General features: G+C 34.6%; 2 protein-coding genes across 3 annotated transcripts; both read left to right on the top strand.

The window, feature by feature from the left end:
- Positions 1 to 4,330: 4,330 nt before the first annotated feature.
- Tcs5 (TP53 regulating kinase) lies at positions 4,331 to 19,159 on the top strand. Of its 2 annotated transcripts, none has more exons than XM_081746158.1 (3): positions 4,331 to 4,558; positions 11,271 to 11,480; positions 18,615 to 19,159. In XM_081746158.1, exons 2-3 carry the CDS (start codon positions 11,285 to 11,287, stop codon positions 19,094 to 19,096), a joined length of 678 nt encoding a protein of 225 aa, XP_081602284.1. In that variant the 5' UTR covers positions 4,331 to 4,558; positions 11,271 to 11,284; the 3' UTR covers positions 19,097 to 19,159. The 2 variants fall into 2 exon arrangements, with proteins under 2 accessions (XP_081602284.1, XP_081602283.1); XM_081746157.1 differs by having other exon boundaries at positions 4,332 to 4,497.
- LOC145675618 (FERRY endosomal RAB5 effector complex subunit 3-like) lies at positions 4,565 to 8,991 on the top strand. Its single transcript, XM_081746156.1, has one exon. It carries the CDS (start codon positions 4,694 to 4,696, stop codon positions 6,374 to 6,376), a length of 1,683 nt encoding a protein of 560 aa, XP_081602282.1. The 5' UTR covers positions 4,565 to 4,693; the 3' UTR covers positions 6,377 to 8,991.
- Positions 19,160 to 19,214: the final 55 nt, after the last annotated feature.

Genomic DNA, 19,214 nt, shown 5'->3' with positions numbered 1-19,214 from the left:
TAAGCAAGCGCTCACAGGGAAAGAAAAAAAAAAGCTCGAAAATAAAATTAACTATTCAATAAAATATTGATTTTGAAGCCGAATGTTGTCTAACATGAAGAAGATTCCACAAACTGTTTTCCAAGCACGGTTTCCATTCTCATACAACGCAAATACGAGGTTTGTTTACATTCGAAATAACCCTTGCACTAGCTTCCGCTTCCTAATGAAAATATATTAAAACACCAGCAAATCTCTACCTAGCAATACGAATACAGTTCTGCTTGTGAAATGAAAAGTTTCTTCCACTGAATTATTTATTATAAACTCCAAATAATAATAATAATATACACAGTAACGTTACATTATTCAACTTCCAAAACAGGTTTATCCAAATAGTTTCATGTACTTCAAATAATACAGGATTTAATTTTGAATGTCCTCTTTTCGAAATAATTCTGAACTTGTTTACATAGTTTCTTGCCAATAATGTAGAAGGAATTCAAAGCTTATTAAGAATTTAAAACATTAAGTACCTCTGCTCTGCATTGTACAACCTGCGGATCGAATACTACGCTCTTGAAACAGCTCCATACAGTACGGGTTACTTGGCTTATAGAGAATCAGGGTAAATGTCAGTGCTACTTTCGGCCCCCTTTCCGCATTCTTACGTTTCATTCAACATTATCAAGGGACACAATATTTATTTTATTCAATAAAACTAATCTAACCTACTACTACAGGACCTATTCTAAGTACACCTATAAAATACACATATATAAATACTCACACACGAAAATATTACAGGCACTGACCTTCAATGTAAATATTATGCACAAAATTTAATCTAGATTCCCTGTTCTCAAGCGCTTCTCCCAAATATACACCCTATGACGATATATATGAGCCTCGAGCACAAACAACACGATCAAATAGCACATAAACATACAACGCAACTGTTACATTCTTTATATCGGGCAGAGAGAAAATATTTATCCTACTTAATAATTTACTTAGCCTTTTTCCATAGGAACTAATATGAAGTATTGAATTCCTCTAACAAATTTTTAGATCAACATTCCGAATCATCTATCAGGGTAAACAAACTGTTTTCTTTTAATTCAAGAAAAATGCCATCATAAACAAATGAATACTATATAGCGAAAGCTCATACTGAAGACGGAAGCAGACAAATGACGATCGAACCTCGTTAATTTCTAGCACCCAATTGCATTGTTGTACAAGATTCTGATTTCTTTCTTTACTTTATATTGAAATATCGAACCATCATACCACAAAAATAATGTCAATAGTAATTTTAAGAGCCAATTATTTAAGATATTAATTTGGAAGGTTGTTATTTCTGAAATAAGACTATTTATATCAATGTAGCCAAACTATGATCACATTTTGAAGTTATGATACAAATTGCCCCCTAACCCCAAAAGGTATACTTTCGAACTACATGTGGAATATATTATCGAAGGTATCCGAGGGAACTTTAGCTTACTACACCATCATTGCCATTATGATCCTTGCACATACGAAACTTTAGCCAAAGAGTTAGTCAAGGTTATCACTTTTGAAGATTCCGTAAAAAAAAAAAATCCACATAAACAATCCACTAATTCTTGTAGATTCCACTGACGAGTTTCCGTAGTTCACGAGACGCGCATTAATCTGAATGAGACTTACTTGCTGTCCTAGTTGGAATAACTAGGATACTGACACCTCATCACTCCAAGAAAACAGTAATCCAGCCTCCTGGTTACTTCGTTACTACAAGGTAAATCACAAGTCCAACTGAACTGTCCCAAAGCCATGTTTTATCTGGATGTAATCTGCCATACTTTACCTCTCCAAAAGAAACTCCAAGGTTATCATGAACAATAGCGATTGTTCCAACTGTCCACATTAACATGGATCCGCCAAGCCGTGAACCTCGAACACCACGTTCAAACAGATGACAGAACTGTTTTACACAACCCTCACTGACAAATCAGTTTACATTCAAATGTAGACATTCCCCTAACATCTTGAAAGCATAATTTTAGTTATTTTGAGGGTTGAATCACGGATTTAATCGTTTTCTTTAAAGTTTTTCAGGAACCATTCAATACGGGTCCCTCCTATGATACAGCATCCCGCCATACAAGCGTCTAGAAGCGTCATACAACAGAACCATGGGTAATTAAAAGCGAATCATAGAATTGTTTTCATGATGACGTAACTGAAAACCAATTAAATCTAAACACCTTTCTTTTATCCCTTTAGAGTCTAATTGATTATTGGATACCTAAATTAGAAAAGAAATATGTTTTTCGAAGAACGTAAAATATTAAATATGGCCGAACAAGAAATTTTGAAGATTAAAATAAATTCGGTTATTACCTAGTTCAATCCATTTCCTACTTCCCTCTTAGTAACTTCGAAAATCCTAAGCAAATAAAATAATAATAATAAAAGTACCATCCTTGAAACGAATTTCCTTACTACAAACTGTATGAAATAATAAACTATTACAACAAATCCTACACTACCTTTCCTCTACAAACAAAATATTGAAATGACAAAAATAATAAAAATTGCTAATATGAAGAAATAAAATCAATTGCGTAATCAATATATATTACATGAGCATATTCTCATGCGCCATGCTTGACATTACTCACTTCTTTTTTCTCAGCAGTTGTTTTTTTTTTTTTTTTTTTTTTTTGCGAAATATTCCAAATGCTCCATGTATATTCCAGATTGGAACATCCAACTGGGATGTTACAGTGGTAACATTCTAAACCCCACTTCTAGAATTGTCTTCATAAAATATAGCATTGATGGTTATTTTGGCTCCTCCTCATATATTGGTTACACAGCAGAGAACGAGCTCAAAACCTGTAAGTTACCAATAGACGTTGAGTAAAATTTTCAGGGGAGACGTGTAAAGTTTTAATGAAGAAGTCGAAAGAAATTAAAAATAGACTTCTTGATAATATAGACATTTTTTAGAATATGTCGCTTTTCAGTGTCAATAAGGATTTGAAATCGATGAAACAGTCTTTTACTGAATTAGCTTCAGCTTTCACTCTTGAATTTGAAGATAAGACAAAATTAAAAATCAGAGGCCGACATAAATTTCATTAAACGAGTAAATGAGTCTTCAATTGAAGAATTTTTGTAAGGAATAAATCGCTACATAGATGCTGGAGGAGAGAGTCTATTTTTAGAATTAGTTTTTTCTTGTTTAAAGTACTAATGCTTTCATATTCGAACGTGGAATTGAAACGTGTATTCAATTAGGTGAATAAAGTCAAAATCATATCCAGGAACAGGTTGAAAACAAAAACACTTTCTTTAATTTTAATGGTGAGATTTGGGGTTGTGCTGCGTATAAAAGGGTTATTCTCTATACAGTATTTCATTTATACTTTCGTAACTAGTTAAAACAAAAGCAACTCAGTACAAACAACCGAGACAAAAGAAGCTTTGCTTCAACCTGAAGAAGAAGATTATATTTATCTTCGTGAAGCGAGTTTTGCTTTAACTTTATGCTATTATAGGATTCGGATTTATTTATCTTTGTCTCAGCGCGGAAGCTTGTTTTTTTTTTTTATTAGCCATTTTTAGTTATGGATTTTAGTAACTTTTTTTCGTTGAGTGTTGGCAGCACTACGCTAGCGGCTTGGAAGTAGAAAAGGAAAGGAACTGCTCTGTAATGGGGCGTTTACACTTGGTCGATTTAATCGCACGACTAAATCGACTCGCTGCATTTGCCACTAAATCGAAGCAACTAGGCCGAATCAGATCGATGGATGTGTTCAATTATTTCAACCACAGAAAATAGAACGTTTTTTAATTCAGTTGCCAGTCGATTACTCGCTTTCGATCAACAAGCGATTAAGTTGAATTCCTGTTTACACGGTCGATTAAGTTGAAAGTGACGTCAATTCAACTGAATCGAACGCAAATCGACTAAGTGTAAACGCCCCATAAGAGAGTTCATTCTCCGTGGGATCTCCTATACACCTACGCTACACTTACACCTTCTTTTACATTTACACGTACATAGATCCCCTTCTTTTTTTTACTCTTTGTTCTTTTTTCATTTTAAACTTCCTACTTTCCTCTAACTTTTTGCCCTGTTCAACTTGACTTTCAGCCCTCTTTCACTGTCTGAACTCCTTTCCCGATTTTGACCGTTTCCTGGCTTTGACCTTTTCCCCGATTGTGTCATTTCTTCCCAATTGTGTCTTGTATTTTATTCATTTTTGTTCCTGAATCATAAATCCTCCGTGTGAGGCACATATTTGACAATTTTGCATTCATAGCACACATGACTATAGAGCTGGTGCACCTACCTATTTGACCGGTATGGGTTTACGAGAAGACAAGAAAAGAACACCAACATTATAGAGTTCGTCTATTAAAACTAAGAATGTAATTTAAACCGTTTTTTGCCAGCAGAATTGATTCATCTTAGTGCTGTGTATATAGTCTTTCAGGAGAATATTTATGTGGCAATAGGTAAAGACTTTTTTTGTGTTTAAAAATTATGCAGATGTTTTCTACTGGGAAGCATTCCAAGGTTTGTAGTACAAGGAACAATTAATATATTCCATGTAGTCGAACTTTTTGACACTAAAACTTAAAACAGTTTGTGATTATTTGATAGTTTTATTCGTGTAAGTCTTATTGAGTGTATATGTCGTAGAACTCAAACATGTCAGCGCAAGATACAGTTCAGAAGACTGTCGTATTTCGATTTCCGGCGTGTACATCTAAAGATGAATTTAAACTGGAAGTGCCGATTACTTTCCCTTGTACAAGTTCTGTACAAGAGTTGACGCACCGCTTGATTACAATGTTTAAGTTACCGTGTTACATTGAACCTGACTTGATGACAACTCTAGAAAAATTCGTTAAAGATGAGACTATTAAGTACTATGACAACATAGCAAAAAAACATATTGATGACAGCTTAGAAGGAAAAGTTGACATAGATGAAATTACTAAAGCATGGGAACAGGCTTTTAAAGGGGAGATAGTGGAATATGCAGAGCCACAAGGGACTACCGATGAAGAGGTTTTTTCCGAAGTATATCATAAGTTAGTTCATTCCCCTGCTCTTGAAACCATTCTACAAGTGGAACACTCGTATGCACTCGCAGTTGAGGATCTTGTAACTCAGAGGGATGAACAGATTTCTGCAATGATAGAAAAGCAGACGAATGAGATGACAACTGCTGTTGAAGGTATCAATGTTTATAACACAGAAGATGATATAAACGAACTTGCAGGTAAGCATTTCGAAGACCAAAATCTCCTTCAAGGCAAATGGAACAGTGAACTTGACAATTTGAAACAGACTCAGCGTCAGGAATACCGCGATTGGGTAATGAAAGTATATGAAGATTATCAAACGATCGAGACACTGCCAACACCAACCAGTTCGCCACATACTGCAAGACCTATAACATCAAGCAAGTTGTTGCAGAAGGAAGAAACACTTCCGTCACCGATATTAGAAGAAAGCTTTACAATACATCTCGGGTCGCAAATGAAACAAATGCATAATATACGAATCTTGTCAACTGATGTATTGGATTTCTGTCGAGTGAAATTACAAAAATCAGGTAGTCTTGAACCACAACCGCAGAGACTGCAAACTGCTTTAGGATTGTATTCAAATGATTTGTGTGGGCTTGTACTTCTGACGGACTCCCATGTAGGGAGTTGTACTGGTTTGATGAAAGATTTTATATCTGTGTGTCAGACGTCTACAGAATTTCATTTTCCATCAGCTGAAGATCAATTTGAGAAAATCAGGGACCAAATTAAAGAAGCTGTTGCATGGAGACATGCGAATTGTAACCAGGAAAGTGGACAAGAGGTGTTAGCAAACATCACTAATATTGAGCAACTACGGCGCAATACGTCGAAGAATCTGTTGCCTGGAGATGTGTACATAACACGTCATTCAAATCTTGCTGAAGTTCATGTAGTGTTTCATATGGTAGTTGATGATTCTTTACGGTCAAGTGACATAAATTCAAGACATCCAGTGATTTTGGGCTTAAGGAATATCCTTAAAGCCGCTTGTTCATATGATATAACTACTCTGACTGTTCCTGTATTGCTTGTACATGAAATGTCAGAAGAAATGACTGTTGCCTGGTGTACGAAACGAGCTGAGCTAGTGTTTAAGTGTGTGAAAGGTTTCATGATAGAAATGGCTTCTTGGGGAGGATCAGAACTAAAGAATTTGCAGTTCCTAGTTCCCAAGGGGATATCTGAAGAGGTGTTTGGTACGCTTGCGACTATGCTGCCGAGCATTTTCCGTGTTTCGAATCCTTTGGTACTAAAAGCATCTTCTTTGCAAAGTCACACAACAAAAAACGCTTAATGTTAGGGATATAGTTTTGTTGTTTATAGAAATCGTGGATTGGTAAATGTTATATGAAGTTTTTGTGCTGATTGAAGTTGTTATACGGTGTTGCTAATGCTTAAGTAGTTGACTTTGAAACTTATACAAAAAGTATTGCTGTTAAATCAGCAAGCCTGTAATTGTATAAACGGACAAGTATTATTATTACTTATTTAGATATGATTTCTGCTCGTATGTTAAGTGCAGTATTTGGGCCAAACTTATAGCTGTATTGCATTTATTTATAATTTGATTGAAAAATTATAAAATTTAAAAGTAGAGTTCGAAAGCTGTATGTAGTAAATCGAATTAGCTACCTGTATTTACGTGCAAATTAGTTCTCGAACTATTTTGAAAATTTCCTATAAATGATTTTCCTACGTGTTAGTTAGAAAATCTTGATAACATGCGTATATACCTATTTACTAGAAGCCAGAACAAATTCTATTCTATATAAATAAATACAAGTTTCAAGTTTCTCAAATAATTATAATCACAATTGAAACACACCCAAGTATCCAAATTCTCCTTGTCTTCAACGTGAAGGCCTATTTCTTAAAAAAAATGGCATTGCTTGAATATTTTAAAATGAATTTCTTTCACTGTAGAAATAATGTATATAGTTTGTGAAGTATTGTTGTTAAATTTCTTGTTTATAACCTGTTTTATGTTCTCATTATCTGAGAAATTATTAGCTCTCTGCTACTCTAGTGGTAGAGCTTGCATCTTTGGTGCGTGAGTTCCGAGTTCGATTCCTGGTGGGAGAGCACAAAAGTTTCATTTCATCATCGTTCAATCTTTTGTTAATCGTCCGTCACCTTTATCCTAAAGGATGTAATCGTGGACGTTAAACAGAAAAGAAAAAAAAAAAAAAATGTTCCATCCTGCTTCATGTAAATTTGGTAATGTACCAATGCTGTATTCACATTTTACTTGGTTAGGTTATGTAACAATGCATAATTTTAGGTGGAGCCATGTTATGGTTTAACTGTTTAAGGGGCTTCACTAGATTCTATATGTTTTTTAATTTTGTAATGAATAACTGTGTCAGGCTGTTTTGTTGTCCCTTTCTCATATTTATACTTGAGAAGTGTCAGAATGGTACGATTAAATCTGCAGTGTATAATACTTTGTTATATTTAATAGAGAATTTCTCGATATGTTGTTTCTGAAACCAAAAATGTACTTTTTTTTTTTTAATATATACTGATAAATTATTCAAAATGTTTTTAAGTCACGATTTTAATTTCGCGTGACATATTTATTTATTCCGATAGTTGATAGCAAGCTTGTGTTTCATTTGATTGAAAATTTTACGTATTAGAATTGTGTACGGTGGACGGAAGAAAGAAAGAGAGAAAAAGAAAAATGCTAATTAACTATTAGTGGTAAGCCTTTATTTATTTTTAATGTTTATATAGTATTTTGAAGAAAGTTGATGTTGCCCTAGAGTCTAAAATATTGTCATGTAAATGTTCCGTTTTTTAATGATTGCATTCATTATATTGTTAAAATGTATGGCGAAGTGATTACACGTATGTATATACACATTTAAATCTGTGTAAATGAAATGTAGGAGGTACTTACGTAATTACTTAGAACGTACTGAAGTCATTAAATAGAAATAGTTTTGAAACCTCGATCGGTTGGTCAACAAACTATAGAGAAAAGATTAAAATAAGAATGAATTATCAGATAGATCAGGCCCAAAGTATTTATTTTTCTCAGACTCAATCCAAAAAGATGATATTCCAAAATTTCTAAATCACGTTAATATTATGTTTCTTTCTCGAGTATAAATGAGGAGAGAAGAAAATATGAACGATGTATGAAAGTTTGCTGAAGTACGGATTCAGAGCAGCTGGAATAACCGAAGTGTCGTTCTTGCGTTAATGATATATCACCTCCTTTGTTGTATTTCAGTGCAGTATCTTCCACATTGATTGCTGGATTATCATCATTTAACTCTTCTTAAGACTTCTCACTTGTAGTTGTTTCTCCCGCTTTTGACTTTCTCGACTGATCTTGCGAATTGCAGCTCGATTACTGTTTCTTGTACAGAGTGTTTTTCAAGTCCCATCGGAGTTGAGTGTGACGCATTAACATGAAATAACTTATCAGATGTTTCTTTAACTTCAAATAATGACAATGACTCACAGATTAATGTAAGCACATTTCAGTTTTAGAGCATTATTTTTGATTTTAACTCCCATTTCTGTCACATGCACTGATCGTGGAGTAGCAAGGCTTCAAATCTGAAAAACTTGTAGACCAAGAAATGATCCACAATCAATCATTTGTCATCCAAGATTTTGTCTATATGTCTTACGTAAAGGTCGCCTCATCTTTTAGAAGTAAACAGTATTATTTATACCTTCTTGTGTAATTCTGGAGTTAGAAAAGTTCGCAAAATTTGCATGTTCTCATACCTTTCGACTGGTCTAGTGGGTAGCATGTGCTTTTGGTGAACGGAATCCTGGGTTTGATTGTCGATGGGGAGCATTAAAATGTGAACGCATTGCTGTGGTTCATACTTCACCTTAGGCTGCACATACCCTCAGTGAATATATATATATACACTAGACTCCTATAAACATCAACATTAGCTAGCGAGTACGCGCTTCGAGTGATCCAAAACATTGAGGGTTCCGGAAACTAATGAAAATGTATACACGCCAGTTGAGCGTAGTTTACCTTGAACAGATGCGTACGTCATTGCTAAAATTTTAAGTTTATGTTGAGCATCTCTTCGTTTGAAATTGATGATCTTTCAAATTCTATTTAAAAAAATGCTTTCCGCTCTTCTTTCCTCTTCTGTACATTCCATCGACAAGTAATTCGAAACTTGAAAGCTTAGCGTGTTTGTGCTCTAAACAGTTATGTATGTACCTTAATCTGTTATATGTATGTAAATGTATGTTATGATTTTGACTTTTTGAACCGTATTTCTATGAAATCTTATGTTTTCGTGTAATAAAGTTGAAATTTTTCTTAAGAATTAGTATTTAATGTTATTATAACATCTTGTTTAATCCCGAGTCTTTATACAAAGTGTTATTTAAAAGATTTTGGAGAACTTTCAGTGCTTATGTTCATTTGGTAAAAGTAATTTTTGATTATTTATATGTAACAAAGTAACGGAGAAGCAAATAGTGTAAATTATTTCAGCGATACACTGTGGTAATTAGAGTTTTAATTGAAACATTTATCTCCATGTTCCTTTAGGTCACATATTTTGTCGACGTTTGGAAAGCAACACAAGTTTTCCTTTTTCCAACTGACAGAGCTTCTCTTTAACCACGTACTATTAACTTATATTCCTTGCTGTATATAACTTTTTGCGGAACAGGCGTAGTCGGAGAAATTTTTTTGTTAGAAAGTTTGAAAGTCATTGACACATGAGTACTTGGAAATATTCTTGATAAAGTAACTAGTTAATGTATATTAACGACACTTGTTGATTATTCTAGATGCACTTATTTATTTACTGGGTGAGCTTTTAACAGAGATGTTCCGTGTAATTTAGAGTAATTTGCAACATGAATGTGTGTGTGTGTAATATCACCCAGATAAACACCCAGGAGAGGATAAACAACAACAAATTTAATCTGATAGGTAACAGTATATACGTATACGTGGGTCGTTCAATATTTGTTTCTCTAAGCTGTAAAATATTTATTTTTTAAAATACATTTGTAAACTATACCTACTTGTGTAGATGGGTCCTCTATCACCTCTCCACACAATCTCTATTGAAATCCAGGCATTTATCTCATCGTTGCAGCAATTTGTTCAAACCCTTTGAAAAACAATCAGGGCTCTATCTATTGTTATACCGTATGTCTCATTTTTAGACATTTTTTCGTTAGACACTAATTAATATTCTACGAACTTATATAAATCTTGCTAGGATCCGTATCTTCTAAATTTTCAGATATATGAACTGCAATTTTTATATTTAAAGTGAAATGAACTATTTCAATTTAACGTCACACGATTATGCCCTTTTTAGGCTAAGGAAGACAAACGATTAAGGCAAGTGAATGATAGATGAAAAAATGGTGAAATCATAATGTGGGAGGAAACTAAGTACCCCGAGAAAACTCACGGACAAGATGTTGTCCACCGGAAACTTACCTGGCCGAGAATCGAACCAGGAATACAAAGACATAAACTGAAATTTCTGGACAATCATCTTTAATGTGTAACAGGATTTCCTTAAAATGAAATGAAGACCTGAAGTAAATTTCGATGTAAGTGCCATTTTCTGAAGTTTCGAGTTATAACCGGAATGATGGTCTATGGGCCAAGGCAGTTTAAGTATATTCGAATCCAAGCGCCAAACCTGTGCATAGTACTCCAGATCATTGCCAATAGAATGCATGAGGTGTATGCGCACGGTACAAATTCTCGAGGTAAAACATCATTGTCTCAAAACTGTTCAAATGGCACTTAGATCTTAATTTACTTCAGGACTTCAAATAACTTGTGACTGAGATTGTGTAGTAGATATCAGATGATGATTTTCTCCTTCAGAAGTTCTCATTTAAAAAAAGAAAAAAAAATCCTTTTGGTACGCGTGGTTCCTAGTTCAATTTCCGGTAGTGATTCATATCTTGATATGTGCTACGGGGGGCACGATGATGCAGTGGTAGAATACTTACCTCTGGTGCGTAATGTCCTTGATTCGATCGAATTAGTTCGGTTGAATTTTTTAGTATATTCAAGGATGCAACTTCTCTTCGCTCCTCGATAAAGTGAAATAAAAGCAAAATGTCTGGTTAAATTTATAAGCTAAGAAACAAATAATTTATGCTTGTTTCTCTACTTCGTGTATCCATATGTATACATATTTAAATTTTTCCTTACGCAGGTTCAGTAAGCAGAATGACTTTGGAGAACGGTTTTCGGCTAGTTAAGCAGGGTGCAGAAGCTCGTCTGTATCAGGGTGAATATTTAGGAAAGCCAGTTTTTGTGAAAGAGAGATTTCGAAAAACTTACCGACATCCAGATTTGGATGAACAACTGACTAAAGATCGAATTCGAGCTGAATCAAGGGCAATAGTTCGTTGCAAAATAGCAGGTAATTTCAACAAACTGTTTTCTCGTTTTATTCTTGTAGTTCTTTGAAAGCCTGTCTTATATCTTCGACTGACGTAGAATGTAGTTATAAAAGTATATCCGGATAATAGTAAGTGATAGTAACTTTCTAATCTGTTATATAAAAATTAAACTGATTTTGTTTGTGACTGAATCACGGGGAAACTGTTCAACAGTTTCAAATTAATTTTCGAACATAGTAAGTACCAACTCTGAGCGTTAAATAAAATTAAAAAAAAAATAAAAAAAAAAATACTTTCATTAAAGCGTGCATCCTAAGGGAGAAAGGAGGTGAAACTCGGTATATAAATTCATTAAAAATTAGGAACATAGTGGCTCACTGGTAGAGTTCTTACCTCTGGTGCGTGGGGTCCCTAGTTCAATCCCTGCCCAAGTAAGTTTATGGTGGACAACATCGTATTCCTGGGTTTTCCCAGGGTACTCCCATTTCCTCCCCCCAATCCTCCCCTATTATCATTCACTTGCCTTAATCGTCTCCCTTAACCTAAAGGGCATAATTGTGAGCGTTAAACTGTAATATTTCATTTTCATTAAAAATAAGGGAACACGTGCCCCAACGTTTTTGAAAATTTGAATTTTAAGGGGGAAGGAAAGGACGGCGTTTTCTATAATTTCCTTCTTCAAATTGAAATCGACGCGTTGTCTGTGACATCATAACCAGGAAACGGTTGACCCGTTTGAAATGAATTTTGCAACATAGTTAGTACCGACTTCAAGCTAAGATTTTGTCATGTCACTTTGATTAAAGAGCGTATTCTAAGGGGATAGGAGTTCAAAATTTTTGCATAAGATTAAGTATCTCATGGGTTTTCATCAATACACTTTCACTCAAATGCATATCTTAAAGGTGGTTCAGTTATTTTCTATAAATCCATTCTCCCCGTGCGAAGAACGGATATTTCAGCTAATATGATTATAAAATAAATAAGTTGTTTCTTCGGTGAAATATTGAAATTGAATGTTAGAATTGATAGAGGCGTATTTCTGAGTATGATGTCAAAGTAAATAAAGAAGTTACGTAAAGAGTGTACGGAACAAGAATTTCTGGACTGCAGATCTTTACAACACATCCCCTTTTTAGAATTTTATCTTGCACGCATTCGTGTGCACGATAAACAATGACGAGGTCATTAACTATTAGATGCAGTTAATAAAAAGAGTACATTTATAAAAATGCGTCAATTCATATACTTAATAATTAACTCATATCAAAGTAGAACACACGTTCCTCACACTCACCGCATGTTCGTTAAAGACAGACATTATGAATAATCGTATGTTATATGTCAAACAATAATCGGTTTTCTTCTTACAGCAATAAATTACGAATTTGTCTTGTCTTGAATACTTTTGCAAGGAATATTTATTATTATACGCCGCAGGTCAAGCAGCCAAGTTGGCTTTACCACTAAATATTGTTATTAGTTAATGGTTTGATAAGAAAAAAAAAGGGGGGGGGGGCTGTCTCAAGGTGGACGATAATAAGCCTGTTATATGTAAATTTGTTTTCCACACTTTTTAATGTAAGAAAGGAGAAGAATTGGCACGAAGCATATTTACATTGTAAAATATAATAATAATAATAATAATAATAATAATAATAATAATAATGATAAAATGAAAAATATTTAAACTTTTGTTTCAAATTTGAGAACTGAATGAACTGTAAGTTCTAGAAAGTCGAACTCTCTTCTTCTCTCTTCTCATAATGAAATAAATTCAGTGTGTTATAAAAATCACTTTCTTAGTGTATTAATTTGATCGTAGTATCTGTATCTGTATTTATAAATGGGGATTTAAAGTAATAAATCCGCTGTAATTGCAAGATATTGCGTCATTCGCTTAATTAACAACCATAGTACTTTGTAACATGTAATTGTATGCAAAGAACACATTCATAATGAATGTCAAAAAACCTTTTAGTGTTCGCTATTATAGTTGCAGCTTATAATTTCGGCAACTAATAACGATAGTTTCAGATAATATTCTATTAAACATTTGGTACTTAGACGATGGAACAAGTGGTGGTGAACCCGAGGTGGTTCTTTCATCCTAAATACAAATAAATGAGAAGGCATCTCTTCTTGGGTTACGTCTTACTTTTCTAAATGCGTGGTTGGTTGTCTTGGATCAGATGAAACAACATGAGGAGCTTTAATGAGGTTGCATCAGGCATACGCCCTCTAACCATGCAGAATGCTTGTCTTCTAGGTGGTGCTCTCACCTCGGAAGCACTCAATAACGTGCTATTGAATAAAATATGTAATTTGGAATTGTTCTTGGTCGATTTTCCTAAATTTCAGCCCATTCAACCTTTTTCCTTTTACGGGCATTTTATCAGTCCCTCGCTTAACCTATTTTTTTTTACGATGTTTTCTATTTTGGCATGAGACTTCTTTGCTAGAAAAATGATATTGTTCTGAAAACTGGCCTTGAATCAATTCTGAACTGCTCCTTAAATGATGATTTTTGGATGCATGCATGTTTACCTGTTGGCTTGAGTGGCCTTGGTATTCGACGAGCTGTGGATATGGCGATTCCTACATTGTTAGCGTCTTACCACGGATCTCTTCGTTTAATCGAAGCTTTCCTTCCAACAGGGTTATTGTTTGGACCCAAATGGCTCAGTTCAGGAAGACTCTAATAGGTGGGCAAGCTTAGTAGACACACACCTTTCAGAAACGTGCAAATGGTGTTATCAGTCATCTTGATATACACCAATTGCATCTGATTCACGTAATCATCTGTTACAATCTGTTGTTGTTCCGGAAGATAAAGCTAGGCTTCTTGTTACCCCATCTCCCGAAGCGGGTACATGGGTGATGGCGATTCCTTCCCCGCGTTTAGACCTTCATTTATCAAATGAAACCTTTCGAATTGCTGTTGCCTTACGTTTAGGTTTAGCTGTTTGTGAGCCTCATCGGTGTCGAACTTGCGGAGATCAAGTTAACCAACATGGCCTGGATAGACTTTCTTGCATGAAGAGCGCTGGTAGATACACTCGACACTCCTCCATTAATGATATAATAGTACGAGCCCTTAATACTGCTGGAATTCCTTCAATACGGGAAATTCTGGTTGTGTCGTTCGGATGGAAAGCGACCCAATGGCATGACAATGCTTCCATGGATAAGAGGTAAATGCCTATTGTGGGACTATACATGCACTGATGCATACGCTCATTCATGTCTCCTCCCGAAAATTTTGTTTATATTCCAATTGCTATTGAGACTAGTGGTGCTTGGGGTGCAAGAAGTCTTGGATTTATATTTTACATTTCCGGTGAAGTTTGCTCCACATTTTTTTTTTTTTTTTTTAATATAGCGCATAGCTGTTTCTACCCAACGTGGCAACGTCTCTTCGGTCCTTGGCCCTTTACCACCTGGAAAGGAACTGGATGAGGTGTTTGTACTCTAATAAGAATATTTTATATATATCTCGCTGGACAATAGTATTTCTTTTAGATCATTTCCAGGTAATATGAAATCTGTTCCGGTGATTTCCTCTTGTGTAGATAAGAAAATGAATTATTTGATATTTTAAACTTTTGTACATTTATTTAAATTGTATATATTTGATGTTTTGATGAGCTGGATTTTAGGTATATTAACAATTGTTGGAAAGCTTTGTTAGATGCATAATAATTGTTTTTGTCGCAGTTGATCAGTAATCAGAATTTGTTCCTAGGTTTCGATTAAGGAAGAAATCTGTTGTTTTAAAATAATATATAAACATACTTCACATTCTGATGCCTGAAAATTCCTTGCATTCGCAAGCTTTTGCCTTCTGGGAGTCGTGTTCGTGGAGTATAAAAATAGAAGAAAAAGAAAGAGAAAAGAACGTCAAGAAAATGTAAACGAACTTGAGGATAGGTTTTATATATTTCATCATTTGTAGTGCGTAAGATTTCCTAATGTCCTTATTAGCTGCTCTGTAAAATTGCCGAAATTATAAACTACCCAACTATAATAGTGATTACTACAGGGTTTGTTGGCATTTATTTTGAATGGATCTTTATGATGCAACATAGTTTCATAGTTTTTTTTTTTTTTTTTTTTAAATGCTCGAAACAAGAGTACGAGTATATCATGGTTGATCATAATATACTTTTGTACAAGTAAAACAGATATGGTATATGAGGCATATAGGAAACTCATGGTTCAAATCATTGCCTGATTGCATATAGGTTTAAGTAACATATACTGCTCCATCTTTTTCCATTCATAAAGGTATGTCTTGACCTCAAATAAATAACGAGTCCCGCAAGGATTGATAGTAGGTCCACTGTTGTTTCTACTGAATTTTCCACGTGCGTTAGTGAGGGAGATCTCACAATTTACGTTGGTGATACTAACATTTTACAAGGCGGATCCGGAAAGTAAGGCTACAACAGTTACTATTCATTCGAAGAACGTATATTTGACAAAATACCTACTACAACGTATTTAGTGAGGCAGGGACTATTTTTTGACGTAATTGCCGTTATTGTGTAGACTGAAGTCGAGGTACTACCTTCTGTATCCCACAGTCGTAGAATTCTAGAACGTGTTCCTGGAACTACATTTCAACTTCGTTACGGCTCCTCTAAATTCACGATATTTAAAATTGCTAAATGGGAACCAGTGCTTTTTATATATCCTCTGGGCGCTTACCTTCTGTTTGGAGAAAACGTACAGTGGAGCGTACTTGACATCTGGGGGGATTTTGAATCGGCGCAGCCATTGTAAACACGTGCTATTCACACTAGACTCCATGTAACGATGAGGAACATAAGAGAGACGCAGAAGACTGACAGTGAAAACCAGTATACACAACTTACGCAAGAAAATATTACTTGTCCGACTACAGGAGTTGCAACCTTATTTTACGGATACGCCTCGTAGTATCAGACTCACGTTTAGAAGATTTATAAAGGAAAGTAAATATTACCACTGGTCAAGTAGAACACTGGTTCCGTAAAAATAAATTAATATTCAGATAAACTAAGTACTTCTTTTTAATTATAGAGGCAGGCATATATATAATATTATACAGGCGCGGATCCAAGGGAGGGGCTATAGGAGCTATAGTCCCCCCTTTGACGCTTAGGTATACACTGAATAAAATGGGGTTCAATACTGCTTTACACTGGATAAAGCGGCAAACTATGGTTTAGTACCTCCCTTGATCATATCCTGGATCCGCCACTATATATATATATAACACCTTTTATAATTAGAGAACGCATAGTCGACATTCAAAAAATAAATAAATAAAATAAAAAAAGAAAGAAAGAAAGACGATTACGATACGAAGAATAATGATGATTTAGCTGCTGTTAGACCAAAATGTATTTTTCAAAGTATATTATATTAAAAGGAATTAAGATGTATAGCCATCTTCCATCAAAAGTAAGGAGTTAGCTGATAATAATTAGACATAGGAAAGTAATTCGAAATATTTTGTTAAGTGGTATATTTTACACTGAAGAAGGATATATGACAGATTTGAGAAAACATACGCATAAATCAAATTGATGTGTGTATTACATTATTTGCAGTGGAACGAAATGTATACTACACTTATTTTTTCTCTTTATATCTTCTTCCATTGCATATGAATGAATGAATGAGTATGGCTTATTAGGGATGTCGGAATCGCGCTATTTGTTCCTCGATTGCATATGCAAGTCCACATAATGTTTATTTATTTGTACACTTATTGTTCATAATTTCTCAACTAAGATGATGTTCGATACCTTTGTCTCATTTTGTGTACAGTAAGATCGAAGGAACAATAAAAGTAATTCTAATTCTACTGAATTATTATCACATCTTCGTATAAATCATATACAATTAGTTCAGGTTAGTTATTTCGGTTACTCATAATGAGTTTTAAACAAACTGGAAGAACTATACGAAAAGGAGAACTGTTTGTATTTACAAAGCAAACATACACGATATACATTCGTATAACTTCCAATGTTACAAATTAGTATTGTTCTTATCACTTCAATTCTTTGAACATCAACTCAGTTCATTGTCTATTCAACAAGCTTTCTATACAAGAGAATGACCGAATTTTGTTAAACGATACTTATCCTATTGAATAGTTGAATACTCAGCTATTTTGCTCTCCAACCCTTTCCAAACAATCGTAACCTTCACGATTCACCAGAAATTTTAATTGGACTGATTTCTGGGATATTGGTATTCTTGTTATACAGAAGCGTTTTCTGTTTTAACAGCAAATGATCTAGAGCAATTTTTGTATAATAAGAATTTATCAGAATACGTAGTCACTATCCTGAGAATGCGATGACAGTTGACGCCTCATTAATTTCTCTTATGTATCACGATAGCAACACAGTACTTGTGGATCAGGATTTACTGATGCTGCTATGTAGATCAATTGCAATCCACACCAGAAATTTTCCCTCAAATTTATTTATCGTGGCAAATTTTACGTTTTCCAAAGCTGTAGACACATTTGGTAAGTAGAAACTAGCATTTCCATTCATCTGGAATGTGTGTGTGTTAGAAACAACTCTTCTCCAAGATAAATATTCGGTCAAGCATACAGTCGAATTGAATTGTGGCAGAAAATTGCTCTAGGTGTCTTATGCAAGCTGAAATCAACTTTTCTATGCTATTTAGCACAGATTGTTCTTCAATATTTTGTAATTCAAAGTTACTTTGAACTTGTTGGTTGCCTTGTAATGGAAATCCCATTATTGCTGTTGAGAACGCTACCAGCCCAGTCTCTTTCTTGGTGAAGATAAGAGCTTGCTTATCAGAAGTAGGTGATCTTTTTCGTGACTTGTGCTACAGACGACAATAGATCTGGATTTTTTTTTTCCTTTAGAAGTTTACTTGAATAAAGTAATCTGTTTGAAGATACAGCATTCACTTCTATAAAAGAGGGGATCAGTGATAGAGTGCTTACCTCTGGTGTAAAAATTGACCTTTTTAACCCAGTTTATATGAATTTGTAGTAAAGAAAATAAAGTTGGGTTTATCTCAGAAAAGGAGTAAATTTGTAATTAAAAATTACTCGTTTTAGAATGCAAGTGTGCCGTGAACTTAATTCTGTAGCTTGCTTGTTTCCGTCTTTCCAGGAGTTGCCACCCCGGCTGTATATTTTGTTGATTTTATTAGAAGATGTATCTTCATGGAAGATATCAGAGATAGTGTAACAGTGAGGGATTACATGTTGCAAATACAAGACGAAGAACAAGCCAAGGAGAAATTCCTTGCAGTGGCCAAGCTGATTGGTTCGGCAGTGGGAAAAATGCATAAGAATAACATTATCCATGGTGATCTCACTACTTCGAATATGTTACTTCGCAAAAAAGCAGAGGACTATGAACTTGTGCTTATTGACTTTGGGTTAAGCAGTGCAGATGGTGTTGCAGAAGATAAGGGCGTTGATCTGTACGTGTTGGAGCGAGCTTTGTTGAGTACTCATCCAAGTACGGAATATGTTTTCGAAGCAATTTTGCAGTCATATGCTGAGGAAAATAAAAAAGGTGCGACAGAGGTTCTGCGAAAGCTCGATGAAATTAGGCTGCGCGGTAGAAAGAGACTAATGGTTGGGTGATTGCAGTTCTTGTAAACTACTTGGAAAAATAAAAAGTGTATTATCAAATACAAATACTAGTTTTGAATGATAAAATTCTATTTATGTAATTAGGCACATGTCTGAAACTGAAAATGAA

This window comes from Thermobia domestica, chromosome 18, assembly GCF_964235325.1.
Source record: "Thermobia domestica chromosome 18, izTheDome1.hap1.1, whole genome shotgun sequence".
Classification (NCBI taxonomy): Eukaryota; Metazoa; Arthropoda; class Insecta; order Zygentoma; family Lepismatidae; genus Thermobia; species Thermobia domestica.
The sequence above is the reverse complement of the archived record's forward strand: the minus strand, read 5'-3'. Positions and strand labels throughout refer to the sequence as shown.

What these genes read in the sequence shown, in the direction of transcription:
- LOC145675618 (XM_081746156.1), top strand. Translation starts at nt 4,694, where the DNA reads ATGTCAGCGCAAGATACAGTTCAGAAGACTGTCGTATTTCGATTTCCG.
- Tcs5 (XM_081746158.1), top strand. Translation starts at nt 11,285, where the DNA reads ATGACTTTGGAGAACGGTTTTCGGCTAGTTAAGCAGGGTGCAGAAGCT. An exon ending in AGTTCGTTGCAAAATAGCAG is followed by an intron (nt 11,481 to 18,614) that starts GTAATTTCAACA and finishes CCGTCTTTCCAG; the next exon opens with GAGTTGCCACCCCGGCTGTA.